The sequence below is a fragment of the Sebastes umbrosus genome, chromosome 10 (genome assembly GCF_015220745.1).
Source record: "Sebastes umbrosus isolate fSebUmb1 chromosome 10, fSebUmb1.pri, whole genome shotgun sequence".
NCBI lineage: Eukaryota > Metazoa > Chordata > Actinopteri > Perciformes > Sebastidae > Sebastes > Sebastes umbrosus.
This window is the reverse complement of record NC_051278.1, coordinates 34,094,036-34,114,467: the sequence shown is the minus strand read 5'-3', so window position 1 is coordinate 34,114,467 and position 20,432 is coordinate 34,094,036. Positions and strand designations below refer to the sequence as shown.

General features: G+C 43.8%; 1 protein-coding gene across 6 annotated transcripts in view; it reads left to right on the top strand.

Moving 5' to 3' along the window:
• The window catches only part of nvl (nuclear VCP like), a 51,673-nt gene that overhangs the window by 16,151 nt on the left and 15,090 nt on the right, over window positions 1-20,432 (top strand). For 5 of the 6 annotated variants that reach the window (XM_037781469.1, XM_037781468.1, XM_037781465.1 and 2 more), the window contains 5 exons: window positions 6,163-6,264; window positions 6,452-6,569; window positions 10,934-11,078; window positions 13,220-13,544; window positions 19,780-20,001. In XM_037781469.1, the coding sequence (XP_037637397.1) occupies window positions 6,163-6,264; window positions 6,452-6,569; window positions 10,934-11,078; window positions 13,220-13,544; window positions 19,780-20,001 (912 nt within the window). The remainder of the gene's footprint in view (window positions 1-6,162; window positions 6,265-6,451; window positions 6,570-10,933; window positions 11,079-13,219; window positions 13,545-19,779; window positions 20,002-20,432) is intronic. The other variant, XM_037781466.1, reaches the window with a different exon arrangement.

Here is a 20,432-nt window from a genome sequence, read left to right as displayed (position 1 = left end):
GACCAAAACGTTAATATAGTCTGAATGGCCTACAGACCAAAATGGCGAGCACTGTAAAACTACAAAGATGGCGGAATCAGAGATGGCCGCCAGCATGTCATCACGTGACCTCTTTGTTCTTCTGAGCACATGTGCTCAAGAAGGACAGAGAGGGGGGGGGGGTGATGTGGGGTTAAGATTATCTGAAGCTGTATGTTTATGTTTAACTAATTCACAGTTTCTGTATGTGATCTTTATGTGTGTTAGATATGCAGTGGGTTAGAAAAGATGGTTAGTTTGCATGCAATACCTTGTCTATGTGAAGCATAAACTAAACACATCAGATATGGCGAAGCCAGTTACCCAAAAATCAAATACAGATAAATCACCACAGTCAAACTCCATGAATAACATTAAACCAAATCAATACAAGTACATCCTAGAAATCAAAGTTGGACAGTCTTGCTCAGCCAAGTGCGATTGCTAATGCTAAGGTAAGCCCAGTACGTTACCATGGAAGAACAGGGTTTGTGATTCCATGTGTTGAAGTTGTGGTTCCAAATCAAAGAGGTCGTCTATGCTGTGCAGATTGGTTAGCTTGGTGCTAACTGTGAGAATACAGGCGCTCGCGTCTTCTGCCTTTTGGTTCCTTGTGTTGCTAGGTCTGTTTCCTAACAGACCATAGATCAGAAGCAGAACTGCTTTGCAGGTTCTGGAGAGCGGCAGCTCACCTCTCGCAGGTCAGCTTGGGTGAGAAGATGAAGAGGAAAGAGGAGGAACAAAGAAATTCCTCTGGTTTTGTTCTGTGTGATTTTCACACCTAGGTGTGAATGCTAGAGTGGCCAATGGAGAGTGAGCTTGGTCCACGGCCAATGGTAGCATACCAAAAGGATCCTGAGACAGTTCACTGTGTCTGCCACCCGAAATGGCAGGTCCCTACAAAACTAATATGGTACTTGGTGATATCAGCACACTATTAGAAGATCTTATTACAACTATTGGCGCTCCGTTCTGCCATTCTTTAATGCTATTTGATATAATCTTGGATTTCTACAACTGATGATGATGATTTTATCAGCTGCTCCACAGCTGACTGCCAGTAACGGTAGTCTGGTCCTCTCCTCTGAGCTCCGGAGGTGGAGGACTTGATGGAGACAGCGCTGATGAGATATTGAGCGGAATTTGCTTCGAGATTTGAGTTGATCTTTTACATTTGTAAGGTGCTGATGGAATAGTTATGGCTCACTAGCACAAACAACACTGCTGTTTTAAATGTTTATGATAAAGTGGATGAAGTATGAAGAGAAGTTAAATGTGTGAGAGGCATCATTATACGTATAATGACATTTAGTGTCTACAGTCTGGCTTCAATTCATCTGCGTCTCCAGTTTCCCCTAGCTCGGTGCCTCCATAATGTGCGTCCGCATGGGTCAAAGTTTCCGTACCGGTGCGCACATTCTCCGTCAAGTTTATATTTATAGATCACAACTGTTGCGTGGGAAGTGGCGTACGTACATTTCAGGCCCCGTTTTGTGCGTACGCAACGGTTATAAATGAGACCCCAGGTCATCTGCAAAGAGCAGGCATTTCACTTCCTGATTGTGGAGATTTACACCAGGGATCTGGGATTTTTCTATTAGAGTAGCCAATTCATTGATGTAAATATTGAAGAGGGCGGGGCTGAGATTACAGCCCTGACGAACACCCCGCCCTCGGTTAAAGAATTCTGTTCTTTTTTTACCAATTTTGATGCTGCACATGTTGCCAGTATACATTGATTTAATAATATCATATGCTTTACCACCTACACCACTTTCAATAACTTTGTAGAACAGTCCTATATGCCAAATAGAATCAAAAGCTTTTTGGAAGTCAATAAAACAGGCATAAATTTTGGTTTTATTTTGGTTTATATGTTTATCAATCAGGGTGTGTAGGGTGTAAATATGATCAGTTGTGCGATGTTTTGGTATAAATCCAATTTGGCTTTTACTCAAGACATTGTGTTTGGTAAGGAAGTTCAAAAGTCTGGCATTCATGATACTACAGAAAACCTTCCCCAGATTACTGTTCACACAGATGCCTCGGTAATTGTTAGGGTCAAATTTGTCTCCGTTTTTATAGATTGGGGTTATGAGTCCTTTATTCCAGATGTCAGGAAAATAACCTACACTCCAAATTAAATAGTTTTAATATAGCCAATTGGAATTTCTTGTTTATGGGTTTGAGCATTTCGTTCAAGATGCCATCAGGCCCACATGCTTTTTTAGGTTTGAGGGCCTGTAGTTTTTCAAGGAGCTCTTGCTCAGTAATTGAGGAGTCTAATGGATTTTGGTTATCTTTTATAGCTAGTTTGAACTTAGTCAACTTCTCATGAATTTGTAATTGTTCTGTGTTTGCACTGATTTAAACGGTATGGTATAGTGTTTTAAAATGAGTTGTCCATATGTCACCGTTTTGTATAGCCAATTCCTCATGTTGGGATTTATTCTGTTTTCTCCAATGTTGCCAGAAGTTGTTTGTGTTGATGACCTCCTCAATTACTGTCAGTTGCTGTTTGTTGTTTGTGTTGATGACCTCCTCAATTACTGTCAGTTGCTGTTTGTTGAATTGCTCTTTTTTGAGTCTGAGTGTACGTTTGTAGAGTTTTAGGGTCTCACGATAATGAAGGCGTAGATCAGCATTATTGGGGTCTCTGTGTTTTTGGTTTGATAACATCCAAAGCTTTTTCCTAATAGTTCTACAGTCTGTATCAAACCAGTTGTTTTGGTTTCTTCATGGTTACTTTCAGTTGAGCTGTTTTTGCAGTATGCCTGATTATATTAATATTTTTCACCGCTAAATTGAGGCCTTCTTTATTGTAAGAGTATGTGGAGTTCAGAAAGTTGTCTAAAAGTGTTTGGATTTTGGAGTTATTGATTGCTTTCTGGTATTGTTCTGCACTGTTTTGGTCCCATCTGTATGAATTTCTAATGTTGTACAGCTTACTGGGTTGCGTGTGAATGATCTGTATGTCTGATCTTTTGATAAACAGGGTTATTTGACTGTGATCAGACAGAGGGGTTAGTGGTTTGACTGTGAATGAGCTGAGAGAGGAAGGGTCGATGTCTGTCATCATATAATCTACGGTGCTGTAGCCAAGAGGTGAGCAACAGGTGAATCTACCCAGGCTGTCCCCCCTTACCCTACCGTTGACGAAGTACAGACTGAGGCTTCGACAGAGCTGTAGGAGGTCCCTTCCGTTCTTAATGACCACATGGTCGCTGTTGTTCCTGTGGGGGAGAGTGAGAGTGTCTGACATGTTCTGATTTAGGATGAAATTGTCCCCTTTTGGGTCAGTGAGGTCAGCTAGGGTTCCTGTGCGTGTGTTTGTGTCCCCAGCAATGAGCACATTGCCTGGAAATGGCTCGTCTCTTTCTCAAGGACGGAGAAGATGTCATCTGAGAAATAGGAGGATTCAGAGGGGGGGTATATATTGCACAAAGAAACACATCCTTATCGATTGATAGGAGCTCCTTCTTTAGTTTTAGTCAAATGTGGTATTTATCAATTTTGAGGGGCTCGATTACATTTTGTAGGTCAGATTTGTACGAAATGATTAATCCTCCAGATCCTCTACCTTTGTTAGTGTAGCTGTGTTTTTGAGATGGAACTATTATTTCTCTATAATGTTTTGGACAGTGGGTGACAGTGTCTGCTTTACACCATGTCTCCTGCAGGATGATGATGTCCACATCTTTAAGGTTTGTTTTGAATTCAGGAGTTAAACTCTTCAGAGTTTAGGCCCTGGATGTTCCACATGCATATAGAAAGGGATTTCATTACAAAGAAGAGAAAGAGTACAGTTAAGATAGTAACTAGTAGTAAGTAGAGAGATGAAAACATTAAACAATATAAAAGATTGTGTGGTCGTGTAGGTGCTCAGAAGTTCTGGTTGGATGATGGGCAACATGCACGTTAGGAATCAGGGCACACCCTCTGGTGATGTCAATGTTCACCTTGCTGATGGTTTTGGGGTGAAAGTCTTTGCGGGGTGGCAGGGTAGAGATGATGATGCGTGAGTTGGGGAAGGACTCGGATGCTTTCTCTGCTACTCTGCAGACCAGACTGCCAACATTTTCTTGCTCCTCTCGCAGGTTGTTGGTGCCGGTGTGGATCAGAATATGGCCTAGTGTGCCAAACTCAGCCTGGGAAAGGATATGGAGCGGCCTTTTGGGCACCATATCTTGGAAACTTTTAAGTTGGGGAATAGTTTTTGCTCTTGAATGAATTTTCCATTTGAGTCGATGAGAATAACGACCTCTGTGTCCTTTTTTAGGGTGCTGGGCTGACGTTGTGGGTCATTTGTATGTGGGGCTGATGTACGGGGGGTATCAGGGGGGATTGAGAGTTTTTCTCTGGTGCAAGATTGAGAGTTTTTATCCTTGCAAGTTAAATTTGCGATAAATAAACCTACACTGAGGCTTCCAACATGAAACAAACAGATATAAAAACTAAAAGTCTTCTTTATACTTGTATTTCTCTTGTTCAACATGTTTTTCTCTCTCTTAACAATTCAAATGATTTGTGGTAAATCAGGAGCTCGTCTTTAGAATGTCTTCATGACTCTCTCTGTCTCTCGCTCTCTCTCTCTCTCTCGCTCTCTCTCTCTCTCTCTCTCCCTCTCTCTCTCCCTCTCTCTCCCCCTCTCTCTCCCTCTCTCTCTCCCTCTCCCTCTCCCTCTTTCTTTCTCAGTAATTAAGTCTAATCCGGTCATGAGGCTGGAGCTGCATTATGTGCTCTCTTTGGTAATGATTAGTTTTTTTATGCCATCCAGTCCAGTATTGTAGTCTCCTGTATAGTGCTGGCGGTTTCACGGTATATCACAGTGTTATGTTTTCCGGTTGTCGTTTGCCTCCAGTCTGTCTCTCTCCGTCCTACATTTGGCCTCTAGTGACGGAGCCTCTCCCAGCTGTTAACACACTGTTGTGCCTCTAGCTAGGAGCTAACACATTACACAACACGTACCCAGTGTGTCATGTTGTAAATGTACAATTATTAGTGTTCCACATTGTTAATATCATCTTGAGCCAAAGAGGACGAGTGGGGAGACGTGCTGCACATGAACTGAGGTTGTGCTGTTGGTGTAATGAGTTCTATATTCTTGAAACCACTGAAACTGCTGCTTCTCAGGCTCGGTGTGAGTAAGTGGGACATCAATAAAGGTTGCACGTATTTCTTTATTTTACGCAGCTTTGATGTCATATGATAAGGAGTCTACGATTGACAGGCTGGAGGCATGGAGACTGGATGTTCAAGAGGACTTACAAGAGACTGATTTGGAACTTGCATGTTTAAAGGCCCAAAAACAATCAATCAATACGAGAATGAAACTATTACCATACAAATGGTTAATGATAATTTACATTACCCCGGCCAAACTGAACCAATGGTCCCCTGGCGTCCCAGACACTTGTACTAAATGTTTAGAAGGAAGGGGTACTCTGTTTCACGGTGTATGGGACTGTCAGAAGTTAAAAAAATACTGGGAAACAATTGTTCAGAATATATCTGAGATTGTTGGAGTGGAGGTGCCTCACCAAGCAAAGATATGTATACTAGGTATATATCCAGATAACTTTGTCGTTAGCTCAAAACAGTTAATTTTAATTAACTTTGGACTCCTGCAGGCCAGGAGAATGATAGCTTTGTCTTGGAGAAAAATGGATTTACCTCCGATACATGTATGGGCGAGGGAGATGGCATCTTGTGTTGTACTGGAGAGACTTACATACATAACCAGAGGAAAAGCAGCAGAATTTGAAAATATTTGGAAACCTTTGTTGGAGTTTCTTGGACGTCAGGGGGCACAGTCAAATTGAAACTGCTGTGTGTTGAGTGCTGTTGTTGAAATTGTTGTTGTTGTTTTTTGTTTTTTTTGTCTTATCTTTTATTTTCTTTGTTTTCTTTGTTGGATAATTGAAACATGAAATGTCATGTCTCTCTTTCTTTGAAATTCTGACTAAACATTTCATTGTAATTTAATTATTAATATTGTTAGTCTGTCTGTATGTGTATATATGTATATATGTCTATATGTAAATTCAATAAAAATATTGTTTAAAAAAAAAAAAAAAAAAAAAAAAGGTTGCACGTCTCTGTGTGCTTGTTGAATAAAGTGATGAAGTGGATTTTGTGTTTCAGGAGCTGCAGCTGCCGATGTTGAAGGTGTCTGCTCCGGAGCTGGTGTCAGGAGTATCTGGGGAGTCTGAACAGAAGCTCAGAGAGCTGTTTGAGCTGGCTGTGGTTAGTAGTGCTTCTCTTCTTTTATTTCAGTCTAGAGAGGGTCAACAGAAGACCAGAGACTGGAGGAGGTGTAGTATAGGTATATACATGTAACCAGATACCCCAGTGATGTTCCTCTGGTGCTGCTGATACACTATAACTGGTATTATTGATGATTTCTCTCTGAACATCATTGGTTCTTTCCCAGAGCTCTGCCCCGTGTATCCTGTTCATAGATGAGATAGACGCCATCACCCCGAAGAGAGAGGTGGCTTCTAAAGACATGGAGAGGAGGATCGTAGCCCAGCTGCTAACCTGCATGGACGGTAGGCCACAGAGTGACATGTCATTCCCCTGGTGAACAAGAGAGTGTGTCTCATTAAAGTCTAGAGCAGGGTCTCTAACCTTGTTCCCTCTGAGAGCTAATAGGACTAAATGAAAGTGGCTGAGAGCTCCTCATAGCACCACCAGTTGTACATCACCAACAGCAGACATCATTTCTGTCTTACTTTCATGGTCCTTTAATAACGTTTCAGCCACACAGTCATCGCTTCTATTACAGTCCCTCCATCGGTGAAGGGCTCTGTGCTTCGTTAGGATGTGTCCACTAAACGAAGCCTCTGCTGCAGCGTTGGCCTTCTTCATCAGTTTGGTGAACCGAGACGGTCGTCTTTTAAGCCTCGTTTTCAGCTCCTTTGCCTTCTCCGTTCGTAGACCGCTACCACACGGAAAGTCCCGTGAAAAGTTGCCGTGGACTTTGGTGAAGTGGCGCTCAACGTTCCATCTTCTACCGACTGACACGCTTGCAGACACACACACACATCTGTCTCCGCCCATTGCTCATTAAAATAGGTGATTTGTTCCTTTTTATTGGCCTGGCTATTTTCTGCGGTCGTTGTCAGATCTGGTGTGAATTTGATTGGATAGGCATTTAAACTGGTTTACAATGTGACTTTGTGTCATCAAATTAATGTCCATATTCTTGTAACCTTTAGTGAGCCACTCAGACACCGGTAGAGCTACTGGTTGGAGACCCCTGCTCTAGGTGATATTTCAGCTTTTGAGTAAGTATCACGTGTCCTTGACCAGTCAGCAGAGGTCATGTTGATGGACCAAATAGAGTACCACTTCCGGCTGAGTCACTGCAGTACAATGCACATTGATTGTCATTGTTCGACTTCCCTGAAGTGTAACGTGACATGTCAGCCATCCTGTCAGTCTTCAACTAATGTTTGAATTTTTTATAGTGGAGCGGATAGTGGAAAAATCATGCAAATAGTGATACAAGCACCAAATTTGGCATGATGATTCCCGAGGGGACACTTATAAAAAATATAAACGATTGGCCACTTGAAAATCCAAAATGGCGGGCATTTTTCAAGATGGCTGCCAAATTGACCTGCTGTTTATGGTTTCTCTCATAGAAATCCATCTACTTGGTCGATTTGAGTGATCTTGGTGTCAAGTGATGTGTTTTCTAGCATGATGGATCTAATTTAGATAGTTTTTAACCATTTTTAATTGCAATATGTCGGCCATTTTTCAAGATGGCTGTCAAATTTACTCGCAGAGAATGTTTTTCTTAAAGAAATGCATGTACTTGGTCAATTTGAATGATAGCTGCTGTTGTCATAGGTGAAGGGGCTTAGTGGTAGAGGTAGTACCTTTGTTTCAGAAGTCAGCCACATCCTCCAGGATGGACTACTGGCACTGGTCCTCACTATTTGCCCAACTCTCACCTATGGCTTCAAGAACTTGCCAGTGCACGGCAACGGCCACACCCGGGACACGGTGTTGGCTCACGGTCTAAACTAGGTGAGGGTAGCACACAGAGAGTCTCTGTGTGATGGAGTATGTCTAGCTCCAAATTTCGAAGTGCATAGAGTCAACGAACTAGCCATCTTTATCCATGAGGTTCCCTCACCAACATATCTATCACTTGCCTCTTTCTGGTCTTGGCAAACACAGACAGGCCAACATACACAGGAAAAGGTGTCTCCCGGTCTTTAGAGTGCCTGTGGACCTGCGATCTTTCCCTGTATTTGGCAAAGCAGTTGTACTGTAACAGTTGGGACATTGCAAGGTCAGATTTTGATGCGCCATTCTGGAGACTTGATATCAGCCCCATGTTGAATCATACATACAAACTGAAGCAGGGAGAGTGGGACGGTATCTTCAAGGTACCCATCATGGAACGTGCTGTTGAATTCTGATTTATGCGGAAACATATCACAACACATCATCTGAGCAGCCTTTGCCAGGTGGATTGCTTCTCCATATTTGCTTGCTCGTGCAAGGATTGAACCAACATCCTTCCTAAAGACAAAGAGGACATCACGCCCTTGGTGGTGAGCTTCTAGCTCAGGAATGTGAAAAAGCAGTTGGTCCTTAAGACGGGGAGCATGAACATCAGGAGCTGCAATGCCAAGCTGCTCAAGCCTCTTTGTGTAGAGCATACACAGGTCGCCAAGTCGGAAAATTGGTGGATCTGAATCCTGTCTTGCATCTTATGTCTCAGTGATGTAAATTACCAGTTCAGAGAAAGCAACTGGGTATGCTTACTTCTTCTGGGGTAGCTCTTCTTTCTTCTGCAGCTGTTGGGCATTAAGATGGGCTCGTTCTCGGTTGTACAGAGCAGCCAAGCAAGCAGGATGATACTTCATTTCCTGGGCAATGACATCTCCAGCACTCAGTTTCACTGAGAGTTTTTGCGCATTCATTTAGTCTTTCATTCAGTTTCATGGTCATTGCTTGTCTTAAGTTGTCCCCTTCTTCCTCGCACAGAAAGCATTCGGATTTGGGGGATGGAGTATCTCTGACCCTCCGTGGTATTTTGTTGCAGCTGCTCTCATCTGTAACAGTTGAAGGGGTTGATCTCTTTTCAGCTCTTTGTAACTTGGTGTTATTGAACAAGAGTCTGCAACTTTCATGATATTGTGCCCTGTTTTTCATCAAGGTTACCATCGTCTAGTCTTGCTGGGTCAAGCTTGACTGGTAGCTGACTGACTGCATGGAATCTGGGAATATTCCTCGCCAAGAGGCTGTACCCATCACCTACCTTTTTGTTGGGATTTATATGTGGAGAAGTAAGGCCCTCATTCTTGTCCATTTGACAAAGGCAACACTTGATCCAGTCAGTGTACCAACATTTTTCAGTTGATTTTTGGTTGAAAGTCATTGTAATGTTCAGGGTCGAGGGTTTATCCTTTTACCACCCTGTATCATGGGCACTTTCTTGTATGGGATACAGCTAGGTTCATGCATTATTTTATGCAATCTGTACACCATCCCGATAACTGAAACCCCATTATCCTTGGCTTGGCTCTCCCGCGCTGGCACATCCTGTCAATTCAGGTGCGGCTGCTTAAAACTGAGCAACATTTGGGACACTAAGTATGATGCTGAATCCTACTTAGCTGATGTTGAACCCCATTCTGGGTTATACAGCAGCGATTGTCACCAGTGTGCCCTGGTAGTGCCCGACAATCACTCCTTCACAGTTCTCTGCTGTTGTGACAATTCTGGCAGTTGGGTCGGAACCTCATGGATAAAGATGGCTGGTTCGTTGACTCTATGCACTTCGAAATTTGGAGCTGGACATAGAGACTCTCTGTGTGCTACCCTCACCTAGTTTCTCCCGTGAGCCAACACGGTGTCCCGGGGTGTGGCCGTTGCCGTCCATTAGCAACTTCTTGGAGCCATAGGTGAGAGTTGGGCCAGTAGTGAGAACCAATGGCAGTAGTCAATCCTGGAGGATGTAGCTGACTTCTGAAACAAAGGTACTACCTCTACCACTAAGCCCCTACATCTACGGCACTAGCAGCTATTGATATCTATCTACAAAAGTAGGCCTACAAGCCAACTGAGCCATACAAACACCACAAAGCAAATACTCACTGGACAGCCAAAAAGTAAGAAAAAACTTATTGGAGGATGTTAAAGCTGTAAAAATTAGATCAAGAATACCAGAAAACATTTAATTCTACATCACAATCACTTAAATTGACCAAGTACATGCATTTCTTTAAGAAAAACATTCTCTGCGAGTAAATTTGACAGCCATCTTGAAAAATGGCCGCCATGTTGAAGTTAAAAATTATTAAAACTATCAAAATTAGATTCAGCATGCTAGAAAACATATAATTTGACACCAAGATCACTCAAATCGACCAAGTAGATGGATTTCTATGAGAGGAATCATCATCAGCAGGTCAATTTGGCGACCATCTTGAAAAATGGCTGCCATCTTGGATTTTCAGGTGGCCAATCGTTTATATTTGCTAAGTTTCCCCTCGGCAATCATCATGCCAAATTTGGTGCTTGTATCACTATTTGCACGATTTGACTGAAAGATGCATGTTATCCGCTCCACTATTAGAACCAAATGAAAAGAAAAACAAACAAAAATCCCAGATTGGAATTAGTGGAACATATTAAACTTGTCTGGTAAAATACATGTGTAAACAGATGCAAACAGAATGGTATCAGATGTGCACCATGAGGGTCCTACACACAGAATCCGGTTTAGGTCCCAGCGGTAGCCTCACTGCCACTCAACCCAGATGTGATCCCACTAAATGAGGCTGACTGAGGACCTGCTGGATACGTCATATAAAGCTAAATGTGAAGTCGATACTAATGGGACTTCCACAGGTGAAATGACATTTTACTGGTGCTTGCCTCCTGACAGACTTGAACAGTCTGACAGTGACAGCTCAGGTCCTGGTCATCGGTGCCACCAACAGGCCAGACTCCCTGGACCCCGCCCTTCGCAGAGCCGGACGCTTCGACAGAGAGATCTGCCTGGGTATCCCTGATGAAGCGGCTCGTCTCAGGTCAGCCATACACGATTATCCAGGAATGAGGCTCTACCAGGGCGTTCACGACTGCTGTGTTCACGACTGCTGCGTTCACGTAGTCATCACTGCTCCCAAAAAGTCGCCTAGTGTAGTAGTCGTGAGAGATATATCAGATATTTTTTAACCCAATAACAATGATCAGGTATTGTCAAAAAGGTCTCAAATAGAAGCAGTAACGGGTTAACTAATGTAGGCGGGACCCACCTCGGCTCTGAGAGGCTGTTTACAGATGAGCCGTGATTTAATTGGACTAAACCCAGCAGCCTGTCGGAGCAGATCATGTTCGACTGCTTCGTTGCAGGGATAGCGGGAGGCATTGCCACTGCTTTCATACTGCCCGGGACATTTTGAGAATCAAACACTTAATTTCCTGCATACTGGTGAATTTTTATGCTCCAGTTTATGGTGGAACTGTTTTTATTTCCTCTGTCACACACTCCGAATCTCCCCCCCCCTCCTGAGTGCTGTTTTAACGCCTAGATGAACACTTCCTGGTTGGCCTACAAAAATCTGTCATCCCTGCAGCACTCTATAGCATCCCTAAATCTGTAGATTTCCTCCAACTGTTGATGTGTTTGACTTCATCAACAGTGAGCTGAGAGGATGTTTGTTATGCTGCCTGCTTTTCAGTGTTGATGTCAGCTGATAGCATACATACTTCCTTTATTTAGTCATATAGAGTAGATTTGTACATCTTTGATATTCAGCATTTATTCATGTATATACTGTTTGTAATACACACTGCGTGACTAGGATTACACCATTTCAAGTGCTTCAAGAAAAGAATATTTTGATGTTCAAAGTTCCAGTTGAAGTTTATTCACAGCAGAGCTGAACATGTAGAGTTTGTCCTGAGGGGACGACAGGAACGTTCATGGGGGGTACAAAACGGAAATAGTTCATCCTCTGGGGAGCATGAACGTGCTCTGGACATGTCATCATAATCTGTCTGATCTTTATATTTCTAGTGTATACGTGGAAGATGGTGGCATTAGAGGAAAGGTCAGGGGGTCAGTGACATCTGAAAGATTCATCATTAGAGGAGCATAAATATCTACAGCTAATGTCCTGCTCAGACAGGTGACACGGTCTGTGCACAAAAAGTCAACTATCAAAGTGATTTTGTCAAATTATTATTATTAAACATGATTATATATTATTATACACCCGCGACAACGTACTATATATAGTGTATATATAGTGTATATATACTTTATATATAGAGTATATATATATAGAGTATATATACACTATAGTGTATATATAGTGTATATATATACTATATATACACTATATATATAGTGTATATATATATATATATATAGTATATGTAATGTATATACTACTATATATAGTATATGTATATACTATATATATATATATATATAGTATATACACTCACCGGCCACTTTATTAGGTACACCTTGCTAGTACCGGGTGGTCTTCTGCTGATGTAGCCCATCTGCTTCAAGGTTGGACGTGTTGTGCGTTCAGAGATGCTATTCTGCATACCTTGGTTGTAACGAGTGGTTATTTGAGTTACTGTTAGCTTTCTATAATCTCAAACCCATCTGCCTATTCTCCTCTGACCTCTGACATCAACAAGGCATTTCTGTCCACACAACTGCCGCTCACTGGATATGTTCTCTTGTTCGGACCATTCTCTGTAAACCCTAGAGATGGTTGTGCGTGAAAATCCCAGTAGATCAGCAGTTTTTGAAATACTCAGACCAGCCCATCTGGCACCAACAACCATGCCACGTTCAAAGTCACTTAAATCCCCATTCTTCCCGATTCTGATGCTCGGTTTGAACTTCAGCAAGTCGTCTTCACCACGTCTAGATGCCTAAATGCATTGAGTTGCTGCCATGTGATTGGTTGATTAGCTATTTGTGTTAACAAGCAATTGAACAGGTGTGCCTAATAAAGTGGCCGGTGAGTGTATAATGTATGTATATATATAATGTATATATAGTATATATATACGATATATATTATATATATATCGTATATATATATATACTATATATACAGTGTATATATAGTATATATACTATATACTATATACTATATAAGACAGGCTGAATAGTGAAAGAGAATGTGTTGTTCTTTGTCAGGATCTTGAAGACGTTGTGTCGAAAGCTGAAGCTGCCGGAGGACTTTAACTACCAGCAACTGGCCCGGCTCACCCCGGGCTACGTGGGCGCAGACCTCATGGCTCTGTGCCGCGAGGCGGCCATGAGCGCCGTAAACCGGGTTCTGCTGGAAGTAAGAGGACCGAGCCAAAGCCGGAGCTCTGCTGAAGAGCTGTTAACCAGCAGAGGTCAGACTGAGGCTGCTGGGACAGTCGGAGAAGTGCGAGAGGGCCGAGAGGTCGGAGAGCAGCACACAGCAGACATCAACCTGGTACCTCAGGAAGAGTCAGGACAGAACCACCTGCAGGTATGAGGAGCTCCAGCTACACACCTCACAGAGTCCACTCAGTATCAGACTGAACCTACTGCTCAGTCAGAACATCATGAGTGAGGCAGTTGATCAGTTAACATCCGATGATCAGTCCTGAATAAATGAGGAGTAAAGGTCCTCCTGAATATTTCAAACCTTGTTTTTGTCTATTCATAAAAACTATTGTCATTAATAGTTATACAGCAACACGCCAGTAAAGTATTCAGGTACCATGAGTGTTTGATCTCATGTCATTTATACTCATTTATACTCATTTATACTCATTTATACTCATTTATTTTTTTTTGTTTTTGGACAGAGACCTAGAACAGAGACCTAGAACAGAGACCTAGGACAGAAACCTAGGACAGAGACCTAGGACAGAGACCTAGGACAGAGACCTAGAACAGAGACCTAGAACAGAGACCTAGGACAGAGACCTAGGACAGAGACCTAGGACAGAGACCTAGAACAGAGACCTAGAACAGAGACCTAGGACAGAGACCTAGGACAGAGACCTAAAACAGAGACCTAGGACAGAGACCTAAAACAGAGACCTAGGACAGAGACCTAGAACAGATACCTAAAACAGAGACCTAGGACAGAGACCTAGAACAGATACCTAAAACAGAGACCTAGGACAGAGACCTAGGACAGAGACCTAGAACAGATACCTAAAACGGAGACCTAGGACGGAGACCTAGGACGGAGAGCTAGGACGGAGACCTAGGACAGAGAGCTAGAACAGATACCTAAAACAGAGGCCTAGAACAGAGACCTAGGACAGAGACCTAGAACAGATACCTAAAACAGAGACCTAGAACAGAGACCTAGGACAGAGACCTAGGACAGAGACCTAGGACATAGACCTAGAACAGAGACCTAGAACAGAGACCTAGGACAGATACCTAGAACAGAGACCTAGGACAGAGACCTAAAACAGAGACCTAGGACAGAGACCTAGAACAGATACCTAAAACAGAGACCTAGGACAGAGACCTAGGACAGAGAACTAGAACAGAGACCTAGGACAGAGACCTAGGACAGAGACCTAGGACAGAGACCTAGAACAGAGACCTAGGACAGATACCTAGAACAGAGACCTAAAACAGAGACCTAGGACAGAGACCTAGGACAGAGACCTAGAACAGATACCTAAAACAGAGACCTAGAACAGAGACCTAGGACAGAGACCTAGGACAGAGACCTAGGACAGAGACCTAAAACAGAGACCTAGGACAGAGACCTAAAACAGAGACCTAGAACAGAGACCTAGGACAGAGACCTAGAACAGATACCTAAAACAGAGACCTAGGACAGAGACCTAGGACAGAGAACTAGAACAGAGACCTAGGACAGAGACCTAGGACAGAGACCTAGAACAGATACCTAAAACAGAGACCTAGGACAGAGACCTAGAACAGAGACCTAGAACAGATACCTAAAACGGAGACCTAGGACGGAGACCTAGGACGGAGACCTAGGACAGAGAGCTAGAACAGATACCTAAAACAGAGGCCTAGAACAGAGACCTAGGACAGAGACCTAGAACAGATACCTAAAACAGAGACCTAGAACAGAGACCTAGGACAGAGACCTAGGACAGAGACCTAGGACATAGACCTAGAACAGAGACCTAGGACAGATACCTAGAACAGAGACCTAGGACAGAGACCTAAAACAGAGACCTAGGACAGAGACCTAAAACAGAGACCTAGAACAGAGACCTAGGACAGAGACCTAGAACAGATACCTAAAACAGAGACCTAGGACAGAGACCTAGAACAGAGACCTAGAACAGATACCTAAAACGGAGACCTAGGACGGAGACCTAGGACGGAGACCTAGGACAGAGAGCTAGAACAGATACCTAAAACAGAGGCCTAGAACAGAGACCTAGGACAGAGACCTAGAACAGATACCTAAAACAGAGATCTAGAACAGAGACCTAGGACAGAGACCTAGGACAGAGACCTAGGACATAGACCTAGAACAGAGACCTAGGACAGATACCTAGAACAGAGACCTAGGACAGATACCTAGAACAGAGACCTAGGACAGAGACCTAAAACAGAGACCTAGGACAGAGACCTAAAACAGAGACCTAGAACAGAGACCTAGGACAGATACCTAAAACAGAGACCTAGGACAGAGACCTAGAACAGATACCTAAAACAGAGACCTAGGACAGAGACCTAGGACAGAGACCTAGGACAGAGACCTAGGACAGAGACCTAGAACAGATACCTAAAACAGAGACCTAGGACAGAGACCTAGAACAGATACCTAAAACGGAGACCTAGGACGGAGACCTAGGACGGAGAGCTAGGACGAAGACCTAGGACAGAGCCCTAGGACAGAGACCTAGAACAGAGACCTAGGACAGAGACCTAGGACATAGACCTAGAACAGAGACCTAGGACAGAGAGCTAGAACGGAGACCTAGGACGGAGAGCTAGAACGGAGACCTAGGACAGATACCTAGAACAGAGACCTAGGACAGAGAGCTAGAACAGAGACCTAGAACAGATACCTAGGACAGAGACCTCGAACAGAGACCTCGAACAGAGACCGAGAGCAGAGACCTAGTGCAGAGACCTAGTGCAGAGACCTAGGGCAGAGACCTAGGACAGAGACCTAGGACAGAGACCTAGAACAGATACCTAAAACAGAGACCTAGGACAGAGACCTAGGACAGAGAACTAGAACAGAGACCTAGGACAGAGACCTAGGACAGAGACCTAGGACAGAGACCTAGAACAGAGACCTAGGACAGATACCTAGAACAGAGACCTAGGACAGAGACCTAAAACAGAGACCTAGGACAGAGACCTAGGACAGAGACCTAGAACAGATACCTAAAACAGAGACCTAGAACAGAGACCTAGGACAGAGACCTAGGACAGAGACCTAGGACAGAGACCTAGGACAGAGACCTAAAACAGAGACCTAGGACAGAGACCTAAAACAGAGACCTAGAACAGAGACCTAGGACAGAGACCTAGAACAGATACCTAAAACAGAGACCTAGGACAGAGACCTAGGACAGAGAACTAGAACAGAGACCTAGGACAGAGACCTAGGACAGAGACCTAGAACAGATACCTAAAACAGAGACCTAGGACAGAGACCTAGAACAGAGACCTAGAACAGATACCTAAAACGGAGACCTAGGACGGAGACCTAGGACGGAGACCTAGGACAGAGAGCTAGAACAGATACCTAAAACAGAGGCCTAGAACAGAGACCTAGGACAGAGACCTAGAACAGATACCTAAAACAGAGACCTAGAACAGAGACCTAGGACAGAGACCTAGGACAGAGACCTAGGACAGAGACCTAGAACAGAGACCTAGGACAGATACCTAGAACAGAGACCTAGGACAGAGACCTAAAACAGAGACCTAGGACAGAGACCTAAAACAGAGACCTAGAACAGAGACCTAGGACAGAGACCTAGAACAGATACCTAAAACAGAGACCTAGGACAGAGACCTAGAACAGAGACCTAGAACAGATACCTAAAACGGAGACCTAGGACGGAGACCTAGGACGGAGACCTAGGACAGAGAGCTAGAACAGATACCTAAAACAGAGGCCTAGAACAGAGACCTAGGACAGAGACCTAGAACAGATACCTAAAACAGAGACCTAGAACAGAGACCTAGGACAGAGACCTAGGACAGAGACCTAGGACATAGACCTAGAACAGAGACCTAGGACAGATACCTAGAACAGAGACCTAGGACAGATACCTAGAACAGAGACCTAGGACAGAGACCTAAAACAGAGACCTAGGACAGAGACCTAAAACAGAGACCTAGAACAGAGACCTAGGACAGATACCTAAAACAGAGACCTAGGACAGAGACCTAGAACAGATACCTAAAACAGAGACCTAGGACAGAGACCTAGGACAGAGACCTAGGACAGAGACCTAGGACAGAGACCTAGAACAGATACCTAGGACAGAGACCTAGAACAGATACCTAAAACGGAGACCTAGGACGGAGACCTAGGACGGAGAGCTAGGACGAAGACCTAGGACAGAGCCCTAGGACAGAGACCTAGAACAGAGACCTAGGACAGAGACCTAGGACATAGACCTAGAACAGAGACCTAGGACAGAGAGCTAGAACGGAGACCTAGGACGGAGAGCTAGAACGGAGACCTAGGACAGATACCTAGAACAGAGACCTAGGACAGAGAGCTAGAACAGAGACCTAGAACAGAGACCTAGAACAGATACCTAGGACAGAGACCTCGAACAGAGACCGAGAGCAGAGACCTAGTGCAGAGACCTAGTGCAGAGACCTAGGGCAGAGACCTAGGACAGAGACCTAGGACAGAGACCTAGAAACCTAGGACAGAGACCTAGGGCAGAGACCTAGAACAGAGACCTAGGACAGAGACCTAGGACAGAGACCTAGAACAGAGACCTAGAACAGAGACCTAGAACAGAGACCTAGGACAGAGACCTAGGACAGAGACCTAGAACAGAGACCTAGAACAGAGACATAGGACAGAGACCTATGAGAGAGAGAGGTTAGGTCCCCTTTAGTTCAGCTGTGTAGAATGGGCTATAGGAGAGGGCTGGGATTGTAATATAAAGATGAGAGTAGTGACGGGGGGCAGTTAGTTCACCGGCAGATTAAGAGGCAGGATCAGATATGAGACATTTTGATTAAATTCTGTGATTTGATGATTTGGTTTGTGAGAGACGTGCTCTAGTGCTGTATGTTCTGAGAGGAGGTTCAACCATGGTTTTAATGAGAGGAGGTGTCTGGATTTCACACTGAGGAGAATAGTTTTCTTGGTGATAGCTAGAGCCACGAGTAGAGATGTGTTGCTTGGTGTTGTTAAGTCTGACAGTTTTATAGTGATTTGTATAAAGAGCTTGACATTACTGCCAGCATCTTCCTGAACAGACAGTTTGGCTGTTTTGAATGTTTCCTACCTCCATTTTCAGTCATTATGAATATCAACCGACAGAAACATAAACCCAGGACACGTCTAGTCCGTTTTAAAGTTTGACTCCGATAATCATGGAAGTGGAACTGGTTGCTTTGTAGTTTTTGACACTTTTCCCATAGTGCTGTCTTTGTGCTCCACCTGACAGAAACTCAACAATTCACGTCGTGTTCATTTAGCAGGTTTCTTACTGATGGATTTAATCAGTGTTGTGTAACTTTAGAAGCTTCTCTCCAGGGCGGTCCTGAACTGCCTGTGGCAGGACTTTACAATCATTTAAAGGTTCAATCTTCTTTTGATCATATAATTAAAATTCAGAAGATGAGTGAAAATAATAATAGAAAACTCATAAAAACATCTGGGTATTGATTATAATATTAGAATATAGAAGCGTTACTTACTAGATATGTTGTAATCATACAGTATATTGTGATTAAAGACTATCTGCAGTGCAAACACTGTAGTTTAACGGCGTATTAATTTTCCTCTGGAGCATCTGGAAGCAGATCATCTGTATTTGATGCAGAATGAACTTGTTCTGAGCCGCGCTGAGATCAGTGTCCTACTGCAGCTAGAAAACCAACTATTATTACAACAGAAAAGCTATGTGAGAATCAGTCCATGAAAATAAATGAAAACCAAAAAGATATAGTTTCGGGTTTCAAGCCAACACAAACCGGGTCGAGACCTTTGACACTTTCCAACACCTGCAGTAAAGAGAACCACCAGGTTTTATGACCATCATTTAGGACTGAATGTGTTGCGTCTGTAGCGCCCCTTAGTGGTCGACTTGAATGAAACTTTCAGGGGATGTTTCAGGTCCTCTAGTGATGACGGGCCCAAAGAATTAGGTCTATTGATGTGCTGAGCCACGCCCTTTTGAAATTCATTGGTGAATATCTTCAAAACTCAGTGAGATATCAACAAGCTTTTGATAACTTTTGATGAGCTTAGTCCAAAAATGATCCATAGAAAACCTGGTAGCAATCGGACCTACGGTTTAGGAGGAGAGGTCGTGAGATGAATTATTATGGGATTTTTGCCCAATGATGTCAAAAACGTTCTGCCTACTGCAGCTTTAAGGAGGTGTGTGAGTCTCTTAATAAACTAATGTTAGTACCTTAGAGAGTTAGTTAGAGAGAGAACAGTTTCCAGATCTTTGTTGCGAATCTTTGTGGGGGGGCCTTTATAGTTCCATTGGCTTGTGTGTGCTGCCTTCCTGTGTTCTTCTAATGAGTGGTGTTGTGTATTATGTGTCCAGCAGGGGGAGCTGTGGCACCTGCTGCATTTACTGAAGGACATGGAGATGCTGTCGGAGGAGGAGCTGGCCGGCCTATCCATCCTCATGTCAGACTTCCAGGCCTCTCTGGCCAGCGTCCAGCCCTCAGCCAAGAGGGAGGGCTTTGCCACCGTGCCCGATGTCAGCTGGGAGGACGTGGGAGCCCTGCAGGACATCAGAGAGGACCTCACCATGGCCATACTGGTAAACCCACCAGGCATGATCCAGATGTATGGATTAAACTCCCTGAGACGAGCCTGCTCATTTTCATATCTGTTGTCCTACCCTAACCCTAACCTGAAGTCATACTGTAGGTGTGGAGGGAGTCTGATCATCTTCATCTTTTTATCTTGTTAACTCTGGAGTCACTGTGTACCTGGTATGACTTGTCCTTTGTCACATACAGTATTAGACTCAGCTGATCCCTGCTGAGACCTTTGAGTCCTGCAGGGATGGAGAGAGTGCTCCCTCCTGTCTGGTTATAGAAATCACACAGACTGGGTTGTGTGGAGTACAGTGGTGGACCGGCCCTGGTGTGATCTGTGTGTGATCTGTGTGTGATCTGTGTGACCTGTGTTTGATCTGTGTGATCTGTGTGATCTTTGAGATCTGTGAGATCTGTGTGTGTGATCTGT